The sequence below is a fragment of the Mercurialis annua genome, linkage group LG4 (genome assembly GCF_937616625.2).
Source record: "Mercurialis annua linkage group LG4, ddMerAnnu1.2, whole genome shotgun sequence".
In the NCBI taxonomy this organism is placed as follows: Eukaryota; Viridiplantae; Streptophyta; class Magnoliopsida; order Malpighiales; family Euphorbiaceae; genus Mercurialis; species Mercurialis annua.
This window is the reverse complement of record NC_065573.1, coordinates 36,130,626-36,155,123: the sequence shown is the minus strand read 5'-3', so window position 1 is coordinate 36,155,123 and position 24,498 is coordinate 36,130,626. Positions and strand designations below refer to the sequence as shown.

Genomic DNA, 24,498 nt, shown 5'->3' with positions numbered 1-24,498 from the left:
AACCTGCATTAGATACCTAACACAACAAAAGCACGAAACATAATCGTCATGCTCTAAACGTATCTTTCTCTGTAGATATCTATTCATATCTTGATTACTCATCATGCTAATGTTCATTGCTATAATGTCTTATTAATATTCATTTTAAGACTTTTGTCAGAGTTCTACACCCGTATCATGCCATCGGAAGCCAGTTTTCGCTCCCGGAAGTCCCAGGGAGGTTACAATCGAAGTAGGGCACGTCGTGCCAGCTTGGCACGTCGTGCCCCTCATTTTTCATGAAGGGCACGTCGTGCCCTTCCTTGTGCACGTCGTGCACCCCTGGTGGTGCACGTCGTGCACCCTTGTGGCGCACGTCGTGCACCTCTGGTGGTGCACGTCGTGCACTCTTGTGGTGCACGTCGTGCACTCTTGTGGTGCACGTCGTGCCCACTTCGGGTACGACGTTTTTGATGCTTTCAGACCGTTTCCGAAGCCCTAAAACACTCATAATCCCTTCTAATATATACCCAATCCATCTAGACTCAAAATTCATTAAGAATCCATTCAAAAATGATGAAAAACGACATGTTTTCGACATTTCGATTCAAACGTAACGTTTCGTATCGAAACAGCTTCTTACTCAGCAAATTTCACCATCAAAACGAAACTCTTACCTTTATTTGAGGCTGCAAAATGATAGAGGATCCTTTCCTAGTTCCGTGGCCGCGAGAATCGCTCAATTCCGAGTCCGAACGAAGGAGTTATGTCGATTTTAAGTTTGATTGCGTTACGAAACTATGTCGCACGTCGTGAGACATAGTCGCACATCGTGCGACACCCCTAAACAGGCCCAAACATCATCTCGACATGCTCCCGACCTCCCTAACTCATTCCGACATGTTTCTACATCAATATAACACAATATTCAACTCGTATATCATTGAAAACGTCAAAAACAACGTGATTACGGTTGATACGATTCGATCTCGACATGGCAGCCCTATATTCTTCAATTTCAGCAATTAAAACGTCAAGCTTACCTCGATTTGAAGCTCAAAGATGATAGAGAATCGAATTCCGAACAATTCGATATAAAGAACGCTCGATTTGGACGAGAAACGGCGAAACGGCGGCGGAACGTATCAATCGTCATTTCCTTTCTCCCTTCCCTTCTGCTCCTTCTCTTCCTCTCTGGAATCATCGGATTCCTTTCTTTCTTTTATATACATGTTGGCTAATTTGCCACTTTGATCCTTCATTTCTTTAACTTAAACCAATTCCCTTTTAAACTTTCTAATTTAACCAAATGGTTAATTATTCACTTTAACTCAATTACTTACGTATTATTTATATTCCAATAAATAATACTAACACAAGATTATTACTTTCCGTCAATAATCTTTCAATTGCTATTCTCGAGGCTTAATTGGCTAATTTACAATTAGGTCCTTGAACTTTTCAAAATTGCAATTTAGCCCAAAACGCATCCGCGTCCAAATTTTAAAAGGTCTCCGATTGACTCGAGACTTTTACCACATATACTATAAAACATTTCGCGGACCTTGGAGAAATAATTTTCCTTTTTGGGACTTAACTGGTTAAAGTACCACTTTAGTCCCTGAACTCTCGTTTGGGACTTTTCTTGACATTTTTCCTTTTAATTTAAACTCCAACTTTAGAATTGGAATATGATATTAAATTCCGCATAATTACTTTCCCAAGACCGACCTACTAAATGCTTATTTACTTTAATTTCTTGGAAATTATTTCTGATATCGCCACCCTGGCGAATCAGAACTGGACACATGGTCCATTTAAATACTTAAATATTTTGGGGTATTACAATTGAAGATAGTGGCAATAGGGTACAAGTCATCCCATACCTGCATCCATTTAATAAGTCATAATTTGAATATCATTTTTAAGAAAAATTAAAACTTACTGATAAATTTATATAATTCAATTAAATACCTGCATCCAGTAGCGAGGGTCGCAGGCTCCCCCTTCCCAACTAATACGTGTAATTGCCGCTTGTAACCCATCAATGCAAATACCATCATATCGTCTAGGGTGGGCGAAGAGCTCGTTTGCAATGTTCATTCTAGTCATTTCCCACATCTCCTCGTCACCATATATGTAGTCTTCCACGACGCGGAATCCACAGTTGCCGTCCCCACGCACGTCCACAAGTTCTTCAACGAATGGTAAAAGGAATCCTGGAATAACCTCCGCATTTTGCGAACCAGCTGCGAGAAAATAAAAATAAAAAATATTACTACAAATAACAAGGATATTACTATATTAAACGTATATTATCAATATTAGTAGATGATAATTTACCTGACGTGGAAGCAGGGTTTTGCTGACCTTGGGAAGACTTAGGACGACCACGTACACGGTCCTTGTACTCATGACGACTCAGATCCCGTTTGGTTGATTTGCTCCCCTTCGGTCGACCTCTGACATTGGTCTTCACTTCTGGTTCCCTGTAGCCTAAGTCTTCGGGGTGAAGTCGCTCGCGAACAATACGAGAAATATCACGCAACATTGAAGGATCCTTAGTCATGACCTCCTCAGCGACCTCGTGAAAATACTGATGTTCCTCCGACCGAAAACTAGCATAATCTTCTTGTGCAGATGTATCCAGCCCATCGCCAAGAATAACAAGTTTCGTCCAAAACGGGTGAATACTATCCAGACTGACCGGGTTACCTGAAAATAACACAAATTAGCTTTCAATAACAATATTACTATTTTTAATATTAGTATGCAATAAAAGTGTTGCGTGCTACCTGAATCTACCACTTCTCGCAGCTCACATGCACAGGGGATTTGATGTGTTTATTTAAGTAAACCATAGCGATCGTAGACTTCAGAACTCAATTCTCGCATACGCCTTAGTTCTTTCGATATTAAATCTAGACAGTAATGAGACACTCTGCAGGAGATCTTATCAGATGGAAAACCGCGTCGATGGATGCCCATAGTCTGTCGGGAGTCCTCAAGTGTCTTGCTGTAAATATGCAAAACATTTATATTATTAATAATAAAAACATAATTTGTATAAGTAGTAATATTACTGGGAAAAAATGCATATCAGATATCTGTCAGCTGCGACTCTATAACTTTGTCGACCTTCGTCCAGACTGTGTCCAGAGCACCGGTGCTCGAGTTGAGCCACTGCTTTAGCTGAGCATGTGCGCTCTCCACTCTACACGTGGTGGTGTTTCCAAAATGTAGGACTAAGTTCGTCCAGCAGGATACGAACTTCTCTCTGTGTACCAGCCAAGTCCCCTCAATGTACTCTATCAATCCTGGAAAAGCTTCAAACCGATCTCTGAAGGCTTCCACAACTATGCTATATTGTTGGAAAGTTGACGCTGTGCTAATTTTCTTCCAGGTACTATTCTTGAAAATTTCAGCAAATTCTTTGTTTTTTCCACTTATTCTGTACACTCTATCTTCCACATCCTTATTTATGTGCCACATACATAGTAGATGAGAAGAACGTGGGAAAATCTTTGACACTGGTCTGATCAACCCCAGTTCTCGATCAGTAAGAATGGCACTCGGATGAATATGTTCCCCAATCAAGCACCTGCAAAATTACCCAATAATTTAATAAGAAATTTGAATATCATAAGTTTAAAATATTAAATAACATGATTATAATCAAATATCTCAGTCTCTCCATCACCCATCTGTAGCTCACCCCGAGCACATCTCAAAAGTTTTCGTTTCCCCTCGTTCTTATGAGACGAAATTACTAACTCAAACCCAATCCCTATAACAATACTCTTAGCCCATCTAATTACTTCATCATCAGTATCAAACCCATGTCCTGGATTAAACCGATCGCTGTAATCATTTCCGCCACCGCCAAAATCTTCTAAATTAACCTGCAAAATATAAATAATTACGTTTGACAAATCCTAATAATATTCAATATATATTAAATCGAATTAATCAATAAAATCAATTAAATTATTAAAAATAGTATTATTTAATTTTTTTTCTTAAAAATTAATTTCCGGCTGTGACCGTCCCGCAACCGGAAATAGCCCTTGAAGGGGGACTGAAAAAGTTCCCCTTCAAGGGGACGTTCGTCCCCTTCTCCGAAGGGGACGTGGGCCAGAGGAGAGGACGTAGGCCATCCGGAGAAGGGGACGTGGACGTTCACGTCCCCTCCAGAGGAGGGGACGCCGGACGTCGGCGTCCCTTCCTTTGGGGGGGGGGGGACGTGAATTGGCATCGTCCCCCCTAAAAAACAGAAAAAAAAATTATAAATCGTTTATTTACCTCGGAAAAGCCGAAAAAACTTATTTCCGAATGTCGATACTCGTTACCCGACGAATTGTACTCGTTGCCCGTCATTTTAATCGACTTTTTATGTATTTGTTCGAATGTGTTCGAATGAGTTGAGAGAACTTTTTTTTTTTCAAATTTTGCTAGAAGGGCGAAAATGTCTTTTGCATGGGCGGTGTTAAGTAAAAAGGGGCGGTGAATAGTAAAACCCCAAATATACCCTCCATCGTTAGACGACGAGTATATTTGTTCCATTTTGTTAATGTTAGAGTCATATTTGCTCCACTTTGATAACGTTAGGGTCATATTTGAGATTCCAAAAACATTGGGGCAACGGCTAATTGTATGCCACATCAGCCGAGTAAACATTAAAATACGCTACCGTTAGACAGAGGGTATATTTGTTTTATTTTGTAACGTTAGGGTCATTTTTGAGACTCGAAAAACATTAGGGGAATGTGAGCCACCAGGTAAACTTAGGATCATTTTTTTACCTTAACCTTTTAATATTTGTTAATAAATAATAAAATAAATTTATTTTTGAAAAAAAAATCCAATTCAATTGGACAAGCTTTCCTCGGAGCCAAGCGTTGGATACTTAAGAGACTTGGGAAGCTTAGGCAGAATAGAATCTATCCCACGCACGAGACTAGGGGTCCTTTCCTTGAGCTGTATCAAGTCAGCAAGAAGGTCTTCGATATTCTCCTTCTCAAGCGAATCAAAAGTTTACTATTTCAAGGTAAGGGAAAGCTAAGAGCAGCTGATCTGCGAAAGTCTATCCTAGGTGTGCTACATTAAACAACTCCTTTGCGAGAGTACTAGGTAAGAGCAGCTGATATGCGACATAGAGATATCAGAGTAAGAGCTCCTCTGCTACATCCGCTGAAAGCTCTGTTGCCAGTTCCGATCGATGGGATGGGCGTGAAGGCCAATCATTCCGGTTATCTGACTTTCCCTCGACAATGCCGGAGATGTTCTCAGATGCTCCCATTCATTTGAGAAGTGCCAATAAAGATGGTGAACTGAAAGCTTTGTCTTTTCCCTTCTGCTAAGTCAAACAAAGTAAAGGAGTAATCTCATCCTGGGTACGGCTATTCAAAGCATCGAGACAAAGAAATGTCTTGAAGTTGCTATCACAAGAACAAAGTAGAAATGTTTCTATCCCTTGCCACGTTGGATTACACCTTTTGCAAGGTAAGATAGGACACTAACGCTTTCTCTGAGTCGCACCTGGCATCGCAACTCAATTGTTCTTGTTCTTGCTTTAAGCTTTATCTTTTGCTTCTCATATAGATAGATCCGATATGCGACATCCCTATCCCTTCCCGATGAAGCTTCCTTTGATTTGAATGAATGAGGAACGAAAGCGCATGCAAGTCAGTTCTTCTCTAATTAGCATCTCGCCTGATCGTCTGCTGAGTGAATAGCAGCAAGTGCTAGTTCAAGTCAGTAATCCGCGGGATCTTTGCTGTGACAAGTAAGAAGTGAAGTACTACATATATCATAGCTTTTTTTTAAGTGATTCAAATCAGTGAACTGTACTCGTCCAAGCCAGCGAGTAAGGTGAACCAGACCGGGCTGGTGAACGAACAAGGAAAGTAGAGGATTCGGATAGGCGAGTCAAGGCGTTTGTGTGAAAACTCTATCTGTCTCAAATATAGATGGGGAAGGTGTTCAGTCAGTAAGGCAATCGAAGATTCTTTTTTCATCGGGTGTGGCGATCCTATCCCAGTTGATTGATCTCGACTTTTTCTTAGCCAGGAAAGAGATACATCTTGTGCCGCGAGTCACCTGAGTAATGAATTACTATCAGATGTTCCGAAAGAAGGGAGGGATGGGGAATGATTGTTAACTATAGGAGAATTCCTACATTCTAATCAGGTTGGAAGGAAAAAGCTTATTTCGTTCCTGATTGAATTGGTTTCAAATCCATTTTATTTACGAAATTGTAAAGTATTAGTCTCAGTCAAAGCAGAGAAGAGATCCAATGCCTCGAATGAGTTGAGAGAACTTTTTTTTTTCAAATTTTGCTAGAAGGGCGAAAATGTCTTTTGCAGGGGCAGTGTTAAGTAAAAAGGGGCGGTGAATAGTAAAACCCTAAATATACCCTCCATCGTTAGACGACGAGTATATTTGTTCCATTTTGGTAATGTTAGAGTCATATTTGTTCCACTTTGACAACGTTAGGGTCATATTTGAGATTCCAAAAACATTGGGGCAACGACTAATTGTATGCCACATCAGCCGAGTAAACATTAAAATACGCTACCGTTAGACAGAGGGTATATTTATTTTATTTTGTAACGTTAGGGTCATTTTTGAGACTCGAAAAACATTAGGGGAATGTGAGCCATCAGGTAAACTTAGGATCATTTTTTTACCTTAACCTTTTAATATTTGTTAATAAATAATAAAATAAATTTATTTTTGAAAAAAAAATCCAATTCAATTGGATATGAGAATAGCCAATTGAGGATCAATTGGATAAATCATAAAACCTCACATCTCCTATACTCAAAAATTAAATAATAAAAAAAAAACTAAAACTAAACTAAAAGCCTGCTACCTCTAACCCAGCCGCCGCCATCCTCCACTTCTGCCGCCGCGCCCTCCTCTTCTCTCTCCGCCGCTGTCCTTAGACGAACCCACGTTGGAGGACGGGTCGAAGAGATCCATTCCTCCGAGACGAACGACGAACAGATCCATCTGCTCGTTCGTTGAAAGCGGCTGCGGGAGAGGAGGAGGCCTCAGCGGCTGATTATCTTCTCCGTTGGTTCCTCTATCTCCTGCTCAGCTCATTTGGTGAGAATAAGTTAAAGGATAGTGAAATTGATATGAAAGACTGGAAAAAGTAAAATCATAACTGCCATGGGGCCGACCATTCCGAGACTATAGAAAAATTTGCTTCTGGATGTGGAATAAATCGTTACTATTTCAAAATGGTAAGGATGTAATTATTACTATTTGTTGTTCGGTGTTCGTTGCAGTAATCAGTTTAGTACACTAATTTTAATAACATGTATGCAATGCAATGGGGTAGGTGGAAATGGCAGACTCAAAAATTTACAATTTTTTATATTGAGGAGGCGAACTGAAATGTCAACTGGTAACATGAAACTCTTTAAAATAGCACGCCAGGTCATATAAACTGTTTTTCCAAGTATTCACCATTTTCTATACTTTGTTTCTTAGATTTCTCTTTAATTTTTCTCATCTAAAACCAAAATTTGTTTCCAAGCTATTGTTGATGGCTACTGCTGCTTCTTCATCTTCAACGACTCTTGAATCAAAGAAGTACAACGTATTCATTAGTTTCAGAGGTGCAGATATTCGAGATGGATTTCTGAGCCATCTTCACCAGTCACTGCTTCAGCACCAAGTCAATGCTTTTGTGGATGACAAGCTTGAGAGAGGAAAAGAAATCACATCATCGCTATTGGAAATTATTGAGAAATCATATGTTTCACTTGTCATTTTCTCCACCAATTATGCGGATTCTCCATGGTGTTTGGACGAGCTTGTCAAAATACTTGAATGCCTACAGAACAAGAAGCAGATCGTCTTGCCGGTCTTTTACCGTGTGGATCCAAGTCATGTTCAAGACCTGACCGGGAGTTACGGAGATGCAATTGCTAAGCATACGCAAGAATTCAGTCACTGTTTGGATAAGGTCAAGAATTGGAGTCATGCTTTGATGGAAATCGCCAACTTATCAGGCTGGGATTCACGGAATACTAAGTAAGTCTATTAATTGTTATTACTCTTGTTGCTTTATAATATAACCTTATGCTCAATAATTTTTCTTTTGCTGTCATTGTTAATGTTTTAGCATTATAGAGTTGATATTAATCGTTTCTTTTCTCTATTATTTATGTTGACTAGCGAGTTTTTGCTCTGTTTATATGATCAGGTCTGAGTCTAAGCTGGTAAAAGAAATTGTAAGTTATGTTTTGGAGAAATTAGACCATGTAACTCCAAGGGATTTTTGCAATGATGGCCTAGTTGGAATTGATTCATGTATCAAGGATGTTCATTCATTACTGTGCCTCGAGTCAAAAGACATTCGAACTATTGGTATTTGGGGAATGGGTGGTATAGGCAAAACCACTGTTGTTGATAAGCTCTATAGTCAAATCTATAACAAATTCCCACATCGATGCTTTGTCGCAAATGTAAGGGAGAAATTAGAAAACTCTAACAAGGATAGTCTACAAAGTGAAATTCTTTCTGCAATACTAGGCAAAGAGAATCTAAATACAGGAATACCCATCATGTTGAACTCCTTTGTCCGGAGAAGGCTCTCCCAAGAAAAAGTTCTTATCATTCTTGATGATGTGAGTGATTTGGATCAAATAGAATGCTTAGTAGGAAGTGACGTTATGTATGGTTCAGGCAGTAGAATCATTATAACAAGTAGGGATAAACAATTGCTCAAGAATGTGGGTGCTAGAATATATGAAGTTAAGAAACTAAACTACTATGAAGCTCTTCATCTCTTTAGCTTGCATGCCTTTAAAGAAAATTCTATAAAGAAAGAATACATGGAGTTGTCACGCACGGCGATTGATTATGCTCAAGGCATTCCATTAGCTCTTAAAGTACTGGGGTCCAATTTGTATGATAAGAATATACAAATATGGGAAGATGAGTTAGAGAAACTCAAAAGTTGTTCTAATAAAAAAGTTTTAAAAATTTTAAGAATAAGTTACGACGGACTAGATGAGAAAGAAAAGGATATATTTCTTGATATCGCGTGTTTTTTTAAAGGACATGACAAAGATAACGTGACAAATATATTAAATGGTTGTGGTTTCTTTGCAAAATCTGGAATAAGCCTTCTCAATGACAAGTGTCTTATAACAGTTTCAAGTGACAACAAGTTAGGCATGCACGACTTGTTACAGAAAATGGGGAATGACATTGTTTCAGAAGAGAAAGAACTCGGTAGACATAGCAGGTTGTGTAATCCCAAAGATATATATAAAGTATTGGCAAGAGATATGGTAAGAGCCAAGTGCTTTGACTTTCTTCTTCTTTATACATTGAAAAAAGAGAACGCACATAAGAATTCATGCTCATAATTATTCGTGTTCGGTTTTTTTTTTTTTTTAGTTTTTCGTGTTCAACTTGCTTACTGCTTATTTACTATTTTCTTTCTTGTTGTAGGGGACTACAAGTGTTGAAGGCATTTTATTAGACATGTCCCAGATCAGATATCTGAATTTAAGTTCTACAGCTTTTGCAAAGTACTGCAATCTTAGGATTCTCAAATTCTATGCGAAGAATTACTTTGAAGAGAACAAAATTCTTCTTCCTGAAGGCCTTGAATATTTTCCTGATGAGTTGAGATTTCTCCAGTGGGATAAATTTCCTTTAAAATGTTTGCCACTAAAATCATGTCTTGAAAATCTTGTCGAACTTCACATGCCCAAAAGCCAAATCAAGCACCTCTGGACTGAAGATCAGGTATGATATAGCATGAATTTTGATGAAATAGACTTTCACTTTTGGATTTTTTTTTTAAAAGAAGAAAAACTAATTTATATTTCACTTCATTGTCATTTGTAGACACTTCCAAATTTAAAAGTGATTGACCTCGAACGCTCTATGGACCTTGTCCATATTCCTGACCTGTCTACAGTCCCAAACCTTGAGGTTTTGTATTTGCGATTTTGTACAAGTTTGGTTGAAATTCCAATGTCTATCCAAAATTTAAGCAAGCTTACTCGATTGGTTCTCTCAATGTGTAAAAGTCTTCATAGTTTACCGAGCTGCCTTCCTTCGAGTATAAAATTCCTACAATTATCTGGAACTCGAATAAAGCAATTGCCTCCGTCAATTGGATATCTCTCTCATCTGGATAGTCTTTCATCCAAACAGTTGGAGAGTATTCCATGTAGCATTGGTCAGCTGACATGTCTCAGATCACGCAGATTGGTCGGATGCTCAGATTGGTCTGATGCTCAAAATCACTCAGATCACTCAGCTGACATAAATCTGAAATCACTTACACATCTTTCTTTGATGGGCTGTGTGATTCTGAATGAATTGCCAGAGAACTTGGGAAATTTAGAATCTCTGGAAGAATTGGATATAGCAGATAGCGGTATAAAAAAGTTGCCATCTTCCATCAATCAGTTGAGGCAATTGAGCTACTTAAATTGCTCCGGGTGTAAAGGTTTAGTAGTGCCTCCTTTGACAAATTTGCCTTGTCTAACAACTATGCATCTAAGTTGCTGTGGTTTCTTAGAATTTCCCAACATCCTTTGCTCTCTTAAGTCGTTGGAAGAATTAGTTTTAGATGGAAACGATTTTGAGATCATACCTGCAAGCATCACGCAGCTTTGTAATCTAAGATTACTCAGTGTAGAAGATTGCAAAAGACTTCACTGTATACTAGGTCTTCCATCGTCTTTGAATGATTTATGTGCAAGAAACTGCGTGTCTCTGGTATCAGCATCATCTTCCATCTTATCAACAGAACAATGTTGGTTATACATTTCTGATTTTGGCAAGGGCATGAAATTATATGAGGCAGCATGTCATGAACTTATGGATGATGTATTGAGTACACATCAGGTCTCCCTTTCTTTGCTCCTCATTGAAAATTGGTTTAGTTTTCTATTTTGACATGCTAGATATATCAGCAGTACATATTGATTTCTCGTGCAGGACAATTACGGAGTTCCTGGTCTATATATTGCCGAAAGTGACCTGCTGCAGTGGATGAGGCAACAGAATGATAATGTACCTTATTTGTCGTTCGACCTGTGGTCTATTGACTTGATCGGTTTCTCTTTTTGTGTTATTGTAGCATCTCAAGTATATCCGGGTCGTGGATTATTCAACATTGGATGTACAGCAACTTTTACTAATGACTTTGGACATAGCGTTGATGAAACTTTCTTTCTGTATGGAGATGAAAGTCGTGCAATGGATTTTCAATCGGACAATGTAATCCTCTGGCGTGATCCAATCTTTGATTCCTGGCTCCGTTTCAGCAACGGCTCTTTACGATTCTTCCTTAAGTATTCAACAAATGAGGCGGTGATAAGCAAGTGCGGCGTTTATCCAATATTTGGCCGGATAAAAGCTGACGATTATCCAATATTCAACTGGCGAAAAGCTGATGAGAATGATGAGATGGATATGGAGGAGGAACCTCCTAGTAAGAAATTTAAAGAGAGCGAAGAATTAAAATGAGACCCAAGTGTTGAAATGTCCTCATCTTGCTGATGTATTGATGGTAAACATATTATGTTCACTTTGATGATGGTCACTGTCTGTTGGAAGTTGCTTTCCTTTGCGTCTTCTCTATCTCTTCATGGATTTGCTCTCTCATTAACTCGCCCGTAAGTCGTGCACTTCTTGGTGGTTCACTGCTACAATCTTTATAACCTCATGATAACTCATGTGTTAGCTAGTTTCTATTGAACAACCAAGCATAATAAATGAAGTGAGAGATTGTATGATGCTTTATAAATTGGATACTTCAGTTACTTGATTAGATGTAATCTGTAAATTAATAAAGTATTAATTAATATATAAATACTGTATCGGTTATTTAATATCTCGCTTAATTAATAAAATTTGGTGGTTTCAAAGGGCATTAATTTATGGGCTTTTTCTTTGAAACCTTTCCTGTCTCTTGAAAGTAATGGCAAATGTATTTGTTGGCTCTACAATTTTACTTCTTTGACTAAAACTATTTGTAAATTTACTGATAATTTGAAAAAATTGCAGCAAATACTTTTTTTTTTTTTGAAAAAGTAGGGCGTCTAACAGTGAGAGCAGTGGAACAGCAGTGACAGTTCAGGAAGCTAATGGAAGAAGGGAAATCGTGGGTGAAGAAAGTTGAAGACCTTGTGTAACTTCTATCATTAATCCACTTTCTAGTTATTCAGTACTGCTTGAATTCTCTTTTGCGTGTATTTCTGTGGTTTCATAAATCAGTAACTTTTGTATGCAATCATGGAGATGGTTTATAATAGATCACAAATAGGTGTTAATTGTGTGGTATTATTTGGAAAATAAGATGAAAAAAAGCTTCACTTTCTTTGTGAAGCTTCCGAAGCTGCAGGGTCAACTTTTTTAGAGTTTTACTTCTTCATGTAACTTTCTTTCATTTAAATTAAATGAAAAACCCAAGAACTGAAAGAAGATTACGCTAGTGCTAGTAGGGATACTATGATTACTAGCCAGATGCAGTTTGAAATTCTATTGTATGGTGTGGAAGTCTTCATAGTTTATCAGCAGTACATGTTGTATTGATTTTCTTGTGCAGGACAATTACGGAGTTCCTGGGCTATATATTGCCATAAGTGATTGGCTGCTGAGGATGAGGCATCAGAATGATAGTGTACCTTGTTCGTCGTTCCATATGAGGGCTTGGGACTTGATTGGTTTCTCTTTTTGTGTTAGTGTAGCATCTAAAGTATATCCTCATCATGGATTATTCAACATTGGATGTACAGCAACTTTTACTAGTGACTTTGGACATAGCGTTGATGAAACTTTCTTTCTGTATGGAGACCAAAGTCGTGAAATGGATTTTCAATCGGACAATGTAATCCTTTGGCGTAATCCAATCTTTAATTCCAGGCTCCGTTGCAGCAACGCTTCTTTACGATTCTTCCTTCAGTATTCAACCAGTGAGGCGTTGAGTAGCAAGTGCGGCGTCTATCCAATATTCTGCTCTAGTGTTTGATATTTTGGTAAATAACGTTCTGTTTATATCTTCTAATCTATCAATATTTGTGGGAAATCATTGGATGGCTGCGAGTATATGTGAGTTTGTATCTAAACTGTGGTGACCAATCAAGACTTGATGGCATCCTCTCGTCCTGCTAAGATTGTTTCCTTTCCCGTGGGGGTCTGTATCAATTTGATTACAGCGTTTCATCAGCTATATTTCTTACTAAAGCTCGAGGAGGTACATGTATGCTTGCTGCTTCTGATCCACCAGAAGATGTTCTTCATCGAGCTTCATTCCTCCTCGAAAATGGCTTTGGCATCTATCACATTTTGAAAAGCAACTGTGAAGATTTCGCGATCTATTATAAGATGGGTCTTCTAGTTTTCGCAAGCATCAGCGTTGGTCGAAGTGGGCAGGCAGCAACCTTATTAGCCGCTGCCAGTGCTGTCGTATCTTCACTGCTGCGATTCTTAACTACCAGCTCCGATGGACTGGCAGCTGTGGGGTAATACTATGTACTCTGTCAGCCGGCTTGTTTTCTGATATTGGAATACATTGTACCTTAGAAAAATTCCGGCTAATGCGGCTAAGGAGCAATAGTCTTATTTAACAACAGCATATTGTATGGACTGATACAAGTACATGAATTCAATTTGACCATGAATATTTATGGTGCAATGCATAAGCTAAAACTTACGGTTTACTCAGACTTTGAAGTTTAAGCTGTGCTTGTGCTTCCTTCTGTTCATGTTCAAATTGCAGAATGTTATGTCTTATTGTAATTAGTTTGTGTAATGGCTAAAGATGGCCTTCTCAGACTTGGCAGTTGAGTAATTTTTTTCTTTAATTAAATAGGATTCCGACTTAAAGAGTGTCATGTGTTAGATTTTACTAGCGGTTAGCATTTGAAAAAAAATTGTTCAATTATACATCAGCTCCGAGCCCTCTATCACTAAACCTTCTGAACTTTAAAATTGGCCGCTAGACCCCTAAATTTTACAAGCGGTTATGCCAAAAGGGTTTTAGTTGATCATTAGGTAAAGTTTAGGAGTTTAGCGGCCGATTTTAAAGTTTAGGGGATTCAGTGATATGAGGTCCTAAGTTGGAAGGCCATAGCTGATTAAAGCCAATTATACATAACTTGAAGGTTTTTTCTTGAGTGAAGTTTACTTTGTTAATTCTACCATGAAATCAAAGTGATAACAAATCATTTAATAGTAAAAAGTGAACAGAATAAATTTTATTTGAGAAAAAAAATAGACTATACCTAACTTAAAAATGGAATTACTAAAAACTAAATATATTTTTATATAATTATAAATAAATGATTAGAATTTTATTAAACTCATTATAGAGATGAATAAAAAAGTTTGTTTTGTATCTTAAAATGCCCAAGATTAAGCAGTCGCTTCATTGCTGTTTGTAGCAAAATGATCCAAATTTGAACTACAATTTTTTAGCTTCTCTCTACTCTCATAAAAAACAACATTGTTGATGGCTCCTGCTTCTTCAACAATTCTTCAATCGAAGAAATACGACGTATTCATTAGTTTCAGAGGCGCAGATATTCGAGATGGATTTCTAAGCCATCTTCATCATTCACTGCTTCAAAACCAAGTCAACGCTTTTGTGGATGACAACCTTCCCAGGGGAAAAGAAATCACATCATCTCTATTGCAAATCATTGCACAATCATATGTTTCAATCGTCATCTTCTCCGAGAATTATGCAGATTCTTCATGGTGTTTAGATGAGCTTGTCAAAATACTCGAATGCCTACAAAACAAGCAGCAGCTCGTCTTGCCAGTCTTTTACCATGTGGATCCAAGTCATGTTCAAGAGCTTACCGGGAGTTATGGAGATGCAATTGATAAGCATAACAAAGAATTCAGTCACTGTTTGGACAAGGTCAGGTATTGGAGTTCTGCTTTGATGCAAATTTCCAGCTTACCAGGCCCGGATTCACGGATTATTAAGTAAGTTTATTAATTGTTATTACTATTGCTGCTTTATTATGCTTATACTCAATAATTTGTCTTTTCTTTTGCTTAATGTTGATGGAAATTTAGCTTTAATAAAATCAAATTAGTTGCAATAATTGGTTTTTATTACTGCATATGAAATTTAGATTATTGATCATTCATATATTATGAGAATGTAATATTTATGGCGTAAGATTTGGGGAGTGTTTTGCTACTCTAAAATTAGTTTTGATACAGGGTTTTAAGGTTTCTTATGACAAAATTGCACTTAATTTATTCATATTAATTAAACTATTAATGGCTGAAAAGTGTATGAAAGAGTTGATGGTATTCATTTCTTTTTTCTATTCTTTGTATCGATCAGGCCTGAGTCTAAGCTGATAACAGAAATTGTAAGTTATGTTCTGGAGAAATTAGATGATGCAACTCCAAGTGATTTTTGCAATGATGGCCTAGTTGGAATTGATTCACGTATTAAGGAGGTCCGTTCATTGCTGTGCCTCGAGTCAAAAGATATTCGAGCTATTGGGATTTGGGGAATGGGTGGTATCGGCAAATCTACTCTTGTTGAGAAGCTCTTTAATCAAATCTGTAACCAATTCCCACGTCGGTGCTTTGTTGCAAATGTTAGGGAGAGATTAGAAAACGCTACCAAGGATAGTGTACAAAGTGAAATTCTTTCTGCACTACTAGGAAAAAAGAATTTAAATACCGGAATGCCCATCATGTTGAACTCCTATGTGAGGAGACGGCTCTCCCAAGGAAAAGTTCTTATTGTTCTTGATGACGTGAGTGATTTGGATCAAATAGAACGTTTAGTAGGAAGTAACGTTGTGTTTGGTTCAGGCAGTAGAATCATTATAACAAGCAGGGATAAACAATTGCTCAAAAATGTGGGTGCCATTATATATCAAGTTAAGAAATTGAACTACTATGAAGCTCTCCGTCTCTTTAGCTTGCACGCCTTTAAAGAAAATTCTGTAAAGAAAGAATACATGGAGTTGTCACGGATGGCGATTATTTATGCTCAAGGCATTCCATTAGCTCTTAAAGTACTAGGGTCCAATTTGTTTGGTAAGAGCATACAAATATGGGAAGACGAGTTGGAGAAACTCAAAAGTTGTTCTAATAAAAAAGTTCAAAAGATTTTAAGAATAAGTTATGACGGACTAGATAAGAAAGAGAAGGATATCTTTCTTGATATCGCGTGTTTCTTTAAAGGATATGACAAAGACAGTGTGACAAATATATTAAATGGCTGCGGTTTCTTTGCAAAATCTGGAATAAGCCTTCTCAATGATAGATCTCTTGTAACAATTTCAAGGGACAACAAGTTAGAAATGCATGACTTGTTACAGCAAATGGGGAAAGACATTGTTTCAGAAGAGAAAGAACTCGGTAGACGTACCAGGTTGTGGAATCCCAAAGATGTATATAAAGTATTGGCAAGAGATATGGTTAGAGCAAACTGCACCGAAAAAAGAATGAACTTCTGCATAAAAATTCATGCCCATAATTGATTGTGTTCTGTTTTTGATTTTAGTTTTTGGCGTTCAACTTGCTTATTGCTTATTTGCTATTACATTTTTATCAGGGAACTACGAGAGTTGAAGGCATCTTATTAAACATGTCCCAGATAAGATTTCTGGATTTAAGTTCTACAGCCTTTGCAAAGTTGTGCAGTCTAAGGATTCTGAAATTTTATGAGAAGAAAGAAAACGGAACAAACAAAATACTCCTTCCTGGAGGCCTTGAATGTTTTCCGGATGACTTGAGATTTCTCCAGTGGGATCATTATCCTTTAAAATGTTTTCCGTTACAATTCTGTTTTGACCATCTTATTGAACTTTGCATGCCCAAAAGCCGAATCAAACAACTTTGGACAGAAGATCAGGTATGAGATATAGCAGCAATTTTGATTTAAAAGATTTTCACCCTTTGAATTTAAAAATAATATCTAAGTTATATTCTGCTTATTGTCATTTGTAGACACTTCCAAATTTAAAGGTTATCGACCTCCGAGACTGTGTGGACCTTGTCCATATTCCTGACCTGTCTACAGTGCCGAATCTTGAGGTTTTATATTTGCATCATTGTACAAGTTTGGTTGAGATTCCAATTTCAATCCAGAATCTAAGCAAGCTGACGCGATTGATTCTCTCAAAGTGCAAAAGTCTTTATAGTTTGCCGAGCTGCCTTCCTTCGAGTATAAAAGGCCTACAATTGTATGGTACTCCAATAAAGCAATTACCTTCATCAATTGGATCTCTCTCTCATCTTATTCATCTAGAAAGTCTTCCATCCAGACAGTTGGAGAGTATTCCAAGTAGCGTTGGTCAGTTGACATGTCTCAGAAGATTCACGTTGGTTGGATGCTCAAAATTGGCAAATCTTCCAGACACCATTTGCAATCTGAAATCACTTACAAAACTTTCTTTGCTGAATTGTGCGATTCTAAATGAATTGCCAGAAAACCTTGGAAATTTAGAATCTTTGGAAGAATTGAGCACAACAGATAGCGGTATAAAAAGGTTGCCATCTTCCATCAATCAGTTGAGGCAATTGAAGTACTTAAATTGTTCCGGGTGTAAAGGTTTAGTATTGCCTCCTTTGACAAATTTGAGGTGTCTAACATATGTAAGTCTAAGTTGTTGTGGTTTCTTAGAATTTCCCAACAGCCTTTGCTCTCTTAAGTCGTTGGAAAAATTAGTTTTAGATGGAAATGATTTTGAGATTATACCTGCAAGCATCACACAGCTTTGTAATTTAAGCGAGTTTAGTGTAGCAAACAGCAGAAGGCTTAAACAAATACTCGATCTTCCATCTTCTTTGGATAATCTATATGCAAGGAACTGCGTGTCTCTGGTATCAGCATCAACTTCATTCTTATTAAAAGCAATGGCAGAGCGGCATTGGTTAGGCGTTTTAGATTTTGGCAATTGCATTGAATTAACTGAGGCATCGTCTGGTAAAATTATGGATGATGTATTGACTACACATCAGGTCTCCCTTTCTTTGTCCATCTTTGAAAATTCTCCTAGTTTCCTGTTTTGACATGCTAGATGTATCATTTGTACATGTTCTGTTGATTTTCTTGTGCAGGACAATTATGGAGTTTTTGCGCTATATATTGCGGGAAGTGATCTGCTGAGGAGGATGAGGCATCAGAATGATAGTGGACCTAATTTGTCGTTCAATCTGGGGCGACCTGAATTGATCGGTCTCTCTTTTTATGTTGTTGTAGCATCTAAAGTGTATCCTCATCATGGATTATTCGACATTGGCTGTACAGCAAATTTTACGGACAACTTTGGACATAGCTTTGATGAAACTTTCTTTCTATATGGAGATGAAGGCCGTGAAATGGATTTTCAGTCGGACAGTGTATTCATTTGGCGTAATCCAGTCTTTGATTTTCACTCCAGGCACCATTTCAGCAACGCTTCTTTACAATTCTTCCTCAAGTATTCAAACAATGATGCGGTGATAAGCAAGTGCGGGGTTCATCCAATATTCAACCAAGGCAAAAGGAAGAAAGATGAAGATGAAGATACTGAGGATGAGGACGATGAGATGGATATGGAGGAGGAACCTCATAGTAAGAGATATAAAGAGATCGAAGAAATGAATGAGGTCATCGTAACACTCTCTCATTGTCTCTTAAATAATGAAAATGAGGAAGAAGAACCTCCGGTTCGAGAATGGAAGGAGACCCGAGTGTCGAAATGTCATGATGTTAATGCTTTTCTTGCTGTTCTATTGATGGTAAACACATGTTTAGCTACCTCAACTGGAGCTAAACCTCGGAGGACAGATATTATCTTCACTTTGATGATGATCACTGTCTGTTTGAAGTTGCTTTCCTTTGCGTGTTCTCTATCTCTTCATGGATTTGCTCTCTCTTTAACTCGCCGGTAAGTCCTACTTTTTGGTGGTTCACTGCTACAATCTTTGTAACCTCATGATAAACTCGCGTGTTAGCTAGTTTCTACTGAAAGGTTGCTCGTAAATCACCGCATTTTGTACTTCTACTATTAGTTTATCACATTTTAGTTTACTATGGGTGTGCAATGAACCGAGACAAATTCAGTTCGGTTTGATTTTATAGTTTTGTTTAATATGTCCAGTTTGGAAAGTAAAACAATTTCTATTCACTTTTGGTTCATGCGAATCGAAAAACCTGCTGAAGGCGGGTTAAGGTCTGTTTGAAATATTTTAAATGACTCTAAATTTGGTTAGATTTGACTTTTAAGTAATTGAAATTTTAGTTAGGCTCGCTTCGAACGGAATGCACATCTTTAGGTACTATGCTGTGTTGGAGCACAAAGAGATTCTTACTATGGGGTCTTTTGCAGAGTTTTCTTGCTGTGCATGGTGCTTTCATGCTAATGTTAGTAGCGAAGTAAAAAGTTGGTGTGCTCAATGTGTTACAGTACAGCATTCCACAGTACAAGTGCAACTGTGGAAGCCTGAGGTATTAAATACAAAGGTTTATCTATTGTCAAAGCATAAGCAATAGGATTAGTATCGACCGTATGAAGTTGATTTTACCCCTGCCAATGCTAAACTGAAACTTGCATCCATTCACACGGAGAGTACGACCCTTCACCTGCATCAGCTTTTCTCAGAAAACAGGAATCAACTGGGATATCCACATCGGGAGGAGTATGTATAAGCTCTCAGATGACATATTGGAGAAATAATCTATGAAGGTCTAATGGCCGACCTCAAAGCACTCGCTCAAACCAGAACATTGCAATATTATCTTGAGGAATTTGACATGACCTTATCAAAGAAATGTACACTCGGGCCTCGGCTGCTTCTTCAGTGGATTGCGAGATGAGGTAAAAATTCCTTTAAGAATGTTTGGACCTAAAATATACTTCAGCAAACTTATGCCCTTGATCATATGCAAGAATCATATCTTTCAGCTACTAAACCTGGAAAAACTGATTTCAACAAATCCACAGCCCCTTCAACACAATCGGCTCACGATAAGAGAATAAAATTCTCAGGAAAACTAAATTTTATACTCTTTTTTTTTTTAACACAAGGTAGATTGATGAACAAACAGGTAGATACAAACTAATATCTAATCATAGACAGCTTACATAGCTGTGCAAAGTTATGAGCTAAGAAATTATAAAACCGAGAAACATGGAAAAATTTACAAGATGAAAATAAAGATTGGAGATGCCAAATATCACAACATATCCCCCAAGCACTTGCAAGTTGAACCTCATGAGAATTAAGTGATTGAATGATCTGTAGGGCATCACCTTCAATGAGAACAGTTTGCCAATGACGAGAAAGTGCCCAGTTTAATGCCTCTCGAACTGCCAAAAATTCCAAAATACCAGGATCCCAAATAGAACGAAAAGCTGTAGAAAACTGGGCGATGACAAGGCCAGTATGGTCAGTAGCAATAGCAGCAACCGTTCCAAACTTCCTAACTTGATTTGAAGCTGCATCCACATTTATTTTAATACAACCTTGAGAGAGAATCTGTGGAACAGCATAAACAGGACCAGAGAAAGGGGTACTACTGGAAGGTATAGTATTCTGGGATGAAACAGCCAGGAATTCCTCATAAGCACGATAAGCCATAGACAAAGTATCTGCTGCACTAATAAATTCTTGACGAAAAATAGCAGCATTCCGTGTCTTCCAGAGAAACCATAACATGAAACAGAATAAAGTGAAGGAGTTACCATCAGATTGAGAAGCAGGCACTTGATTCTTAGCATATAACCATAATTGTGAAAATGAGGTGAATAGTGTATTAGTAACCATATGAGATACTGAGGAAAGAAACCACACATGTCGCGCATAAGGGCATAGAACCAACAAATGCAAAATAGATTCTGAAGCTTGGCAATGAGGACAGTATGATTCAACTTGGAATCGTTGCAATAACAATTCCCCAATAGGTATTGCATTGTGAAGACAACGCCATAAAAACATACGGATTTTAGGTGGAATGGGAATATGCCAAAGATACTTCCACTCGTGCTTGGATAATCCTGGAATAGAAGGAACTGCAGAAGCATGTGTCTGATTAAAAAACAGATGATAACCTGACTTGACTGAATAATGGCCATGATTCTGATAATGCCAAAGAAGTCGATCAGTGGAAGGAAATAGAGGAAGAGGTAATGATAAAATGAGGGCCGCATCCTCCTGTATAAACAACCTTGAAATAAGGGAAGGGTCCCAAATTCGTGTAGAAGGATAAAATAACCCTGAAACCAAACTTGGTACATCAGCTGGAGTAACCCCAACCTTGAGACGTGGAAGGAATGGATAAAAAGATGGTACCCAAGGATCTGAAAGACAATGAATTGAGGATCCAGTATTGCATTGCCAACGAAGGCCTTCTTTAAGAAGTAATGACCCAAACTGTAAACTCCTCCAACCCCAAGAAGGTCTGCTCTGTGTGGAAGCCTGAAGAAAATTACCCGTAGGAAAATATTTGGCTTGATAAACTTGATAAAGCAAAGAAGTAGGATCTTGAAGTATACGCCATACTTGTTTAGCCAATAAAGCTTGGTTAAAAATATGTAGATCCTTAAACCCTAATCCGCCAATGGATTTACTAAAACACATTTTTTTCCAAGAAATCCAATGATAACGTTGCTCATCTTCCAGCTGACCCCACCAAAATTGGGAGCTAAGACTATTAACTCGTTTACAGAAGGATATGGGTAGCTTAAAGCACATCATACTATAAACAGGAATGGCTTCCACAATTGCTTTTAATAAAACTTCTTTGCCACTCATAGATAAAAATTGTTCCTTCCAGCCATTAAGTCTAAGGCAAATTTTAGAAAGAAGTGGAGCAAACGTTTGGTTCTTGGAATGAAGAATACAAAGAGGAAGGCCTAGATAGGTACCTTCATAACCATTAGTTGACACTCCCAATGTAGAGGCAAAATGAGCACGCATGTCTGCCTGGATATTATTGCTGAAAAAAACAGCAGATTTAGTATAGTTGATCATTTGGCCACTGTAATAAGCATACTGATCAAGGATGTCTCGAATAATAGCAATTTGATCATCAGTAGCAGTAGTAAACAATATAGAGTCATCAGCAAAAAATAAATGGGTGAGAGTTGGACCATGAAGATTGATCCGAAGACCTTTATATTGTCCCAGGCACTGAGCTTTTTGAATCATGAATGATAGACCCTCTGCACATAACACAAATAAGAGTGGCGATAAGGGATCCCCCTGTCTGAGGCCCCTAGAAGGCTTGAAATAACCATGAAGTGCACCATTAATTCTGATAGAATATGTGACTGAAGAAACGCATTCCAAAATCCAACTAATAAATGTCTCATGAAAACCCCAGGCGTGAAGAATAGACTGTAAATAACCCCATTCAAGACGATCATAGGCTTTGCTAATGTCTAATTTAAGTGCCAAATAACCTTGCTTGCCTGTTTTTTTGGTGCGAAGAAAATGTAATACTTCATGTACTAAGAGAATATTATCAGAAATAGAACGCCCTTTAATAAAAGCATTCTGGGATTTATCCAAGATAGTAGGCAAAATAAGTTGTAATCTGGCTGTAATAATCTTGGAAATAATTTTGTAGTAGACTGAACAAAGGCTGATGGGACGTAAATCCTTGACTGATTGAGGACGGTGCACTTTAGGAATTAAAGAAAGTATAGTGTGATTGAAACCAGTAAGAATTTTACCTCCTTGGAAAAATTTGATAACAGATGATGTTATATCCTGATGCATAATATCCCAATATTGCTGGAAAAGAAGCTAGTTAAGCCATCAGCACCAGGTGCCTTTGTTTGGTTAATATTCCAGAGAGCATTCTTGACTTCTAAGGCAGTGATGGGTTTAAGCAGGTTGGAGTTCATTTGTGCAGTAATTCTTGTAGGAAAATCCTCCAGGAAAGGTATAGTTGAATCAGGTTGGCTGGAAGTAAATAAAGTGCCAAAATAATCCACTATATGAGCAGCAATGTCTGTTGACGAGGTTAACCACACTTGAGATGCATCTTGGAGCTGATAAATAGCATTACTGGATCTTCTCTGTTTGGTTTTGCTATGAAAAAACTTCGTATTATGATCACCACATTCAAGCCAAAGCTGCCGAGATTTCTGGGCCCAATAGTGTTCTTCCTCTCTATGAGCTTGTAAGAGTTGGAATTCCAAATCATGAACTGAAGACCAGTCAGTAGTATATGAAGATTGGGTAGATATGGCCTGCAACTCATTTGTTAAAGCAGAAATAACTCTAGAGGAATTCAGTTGATTACATTTGCGCCAAGTAACCAAATGATGACGAATTAACTTTAATCTAGTAAAAATACTGAACATTGGAGAACCTGGAATATGCTGAGCCCAAATAGAAGCCACTATGTCACGGACTTCTGAATAAGCAGCCCATCTTTTGTCAAAAATAAACGTTGATGATCTAATGACAGGGACAGTATGTGTTTGTAGCAGTAAGGGAATATGATCAGAGGCAATAACTGGTAAATGAAGGATACTTGTCCCTGGAAAATGTGCAACCCAACTAGGGGATCCAAAACCCCGGTCTAAACGTTCTTGAATATGGTGTGGCCATTGACGATGATTGGACCAGGTAAAACTCGCACCCAAATAACCCAAATCAGATAGATGTAAATCATTAACAAAAGAAATAAAAGGTACATGTGAGAAATAATCATAAGCAAGACCTCCCATTTTCTCAACAGGAGCTAAAATGTCATTAAAGTCGCCCAACAGTACAAAAGTTGGTAACAGACACATAACAAGCTGTCTAATAACCTGAAACTGCACAACTCTAAGTTGAAGACTAGGACTAAAATGACACAAAATTACATCAAAAGAAAAACCATCAGGTAGCTGTACAGAACAGATGACAAAAAAAGAGCCTATAGATTGTATATGTACATCCATAGCATCTGTCCAAAGGAGCAAAAAACCACCAGAAGTTCCTTGAGGATCAAGAAACAGTTGGTGTGGAAACCTGAGATGGCGAGTCAGCTTCTGTACCTTCACACGAGGATTCTTGGTTTCCATCAAAAATAGTATATCAGGAGAATAATCTCTGGTAAGAGATGTTAAATGTCGAATTGTCAAGGGATTCCCCAACCCTTGACAATTCCAGCTGAGTATCTTCATGTATGCTTGGGAGACCAATCTGGGTTGGTCTCATGCCCCACTAAATAGCAATCTACTTCTTCATCATCCAGCAAACCCGAAGGTAGGAAAGGAAGCAGTTCCTGTGAAGAAATAGGTAATGTATTGTCCAGTGAAACAGTAGCTGGACCCATGGCTGATGGAAAAGTATCAGAAGTGACTTCTGTAATAAAAACCTTGGTCTTGGGAGCCTGCTTATCAGACTCAGGTGGGATAAGGAACTTCTCCCATTTACGTTTGCTATCATGAGACTCGTCAGATGATGTATCTTCTCCCAAAGGTGAATCTGATACTCCTAAACGTGCAAGTCTCTTCCAGGTACGAACATTAAGTCTACTAACAGTCGGACAAGGCAGCCAAGGATCCT

The 24,498-nt window shown here is 38.1% G+C and overlaps 2 protein-coding genes and 1 pseudogene across 7 annotated transcripts; all 3 read left to right on the top strand.

The window, feature by feature from the left end:
- The first annotated feature begins 6,791 nt into the window (after nt 1-6,791).
- LOC130014620 (disease resistance protein RPV1-like) lies at nt 6,792-13,802 on the top strand. Of its 6 annotated transcripts, XR_007640525.2 has the most exons (8): nt 6,792-7,229; nt 7,526-8,025; nt 8,198-9,290; nt 9,454-9,753; nt 9,856-10,866; nt 10,960-11,639; nt 12,061-12,154; nt 12,572-13,802. XR_007640525.2 is itself a non-coding variant. In XM_056105420.1 (7 exons), the coding sequence occupies exons 3-7, from the start codon at nt 7,535-7,537 to the stop codon at nt 11,488-11,490; spliced, it is 3,426 nt and encodes a 1,141-aa protein (XP_055961395.1). In that variant the 5' UTR covers nt 6,792-7,229; nt 7,328-7,393; nt 7,526-7,534; the 3' UTR covers nt 11,491-11,855. The 6 variants fall into 6 exon arrangements, 4 of the variants coding, with proteins under 4 accessions (XP_055961395.1, XP_055961394.1, XP_055961392.1 ...); XR_007640524.2 differs by having other exon boundaries at nt 12,061-13,802; XM_056105420.1 differs by lacking the exons at nt 12,061-12,154; nt 12,572-13,802 and adding an exon at nt 7,328-7,393 and having other exon boundaries at nt 10,960-11,855.
- Nucleotides 13,021-13,802, top strand: LOC130015431 (protein LEAD-SENSITIVE 1-like; annotated as a pseudogene).
- A 562-nt stretch (nt 13,803-14,364) lies between these two features.
- On the top strand, nt 14,365-19,118 carry LOC130015392 (disease resistance protein RPV1-like). Its single transcript, XM_056105415.1, has 5 exons — nt 14,365-14,958; nt 15,329-16,421; nt 16,559-16,858; nt 16,954-17,967; nt 18,067-19,118. The coding sequence occupies exons 1-5, from the start codon at nt 14,477-14,479 to the stop codon at nt 18,880-18,882; spliced, it is 3,705 nt and encodes a 1,234-aa protein (XP_055961390.1). The 5' UTR covers nt 14,365-14,476; the 3' UTR covers nt 18,883-19,118.
- Nucleotides 19,119-24,498: the final 5,380 nt, after the last annotated feature.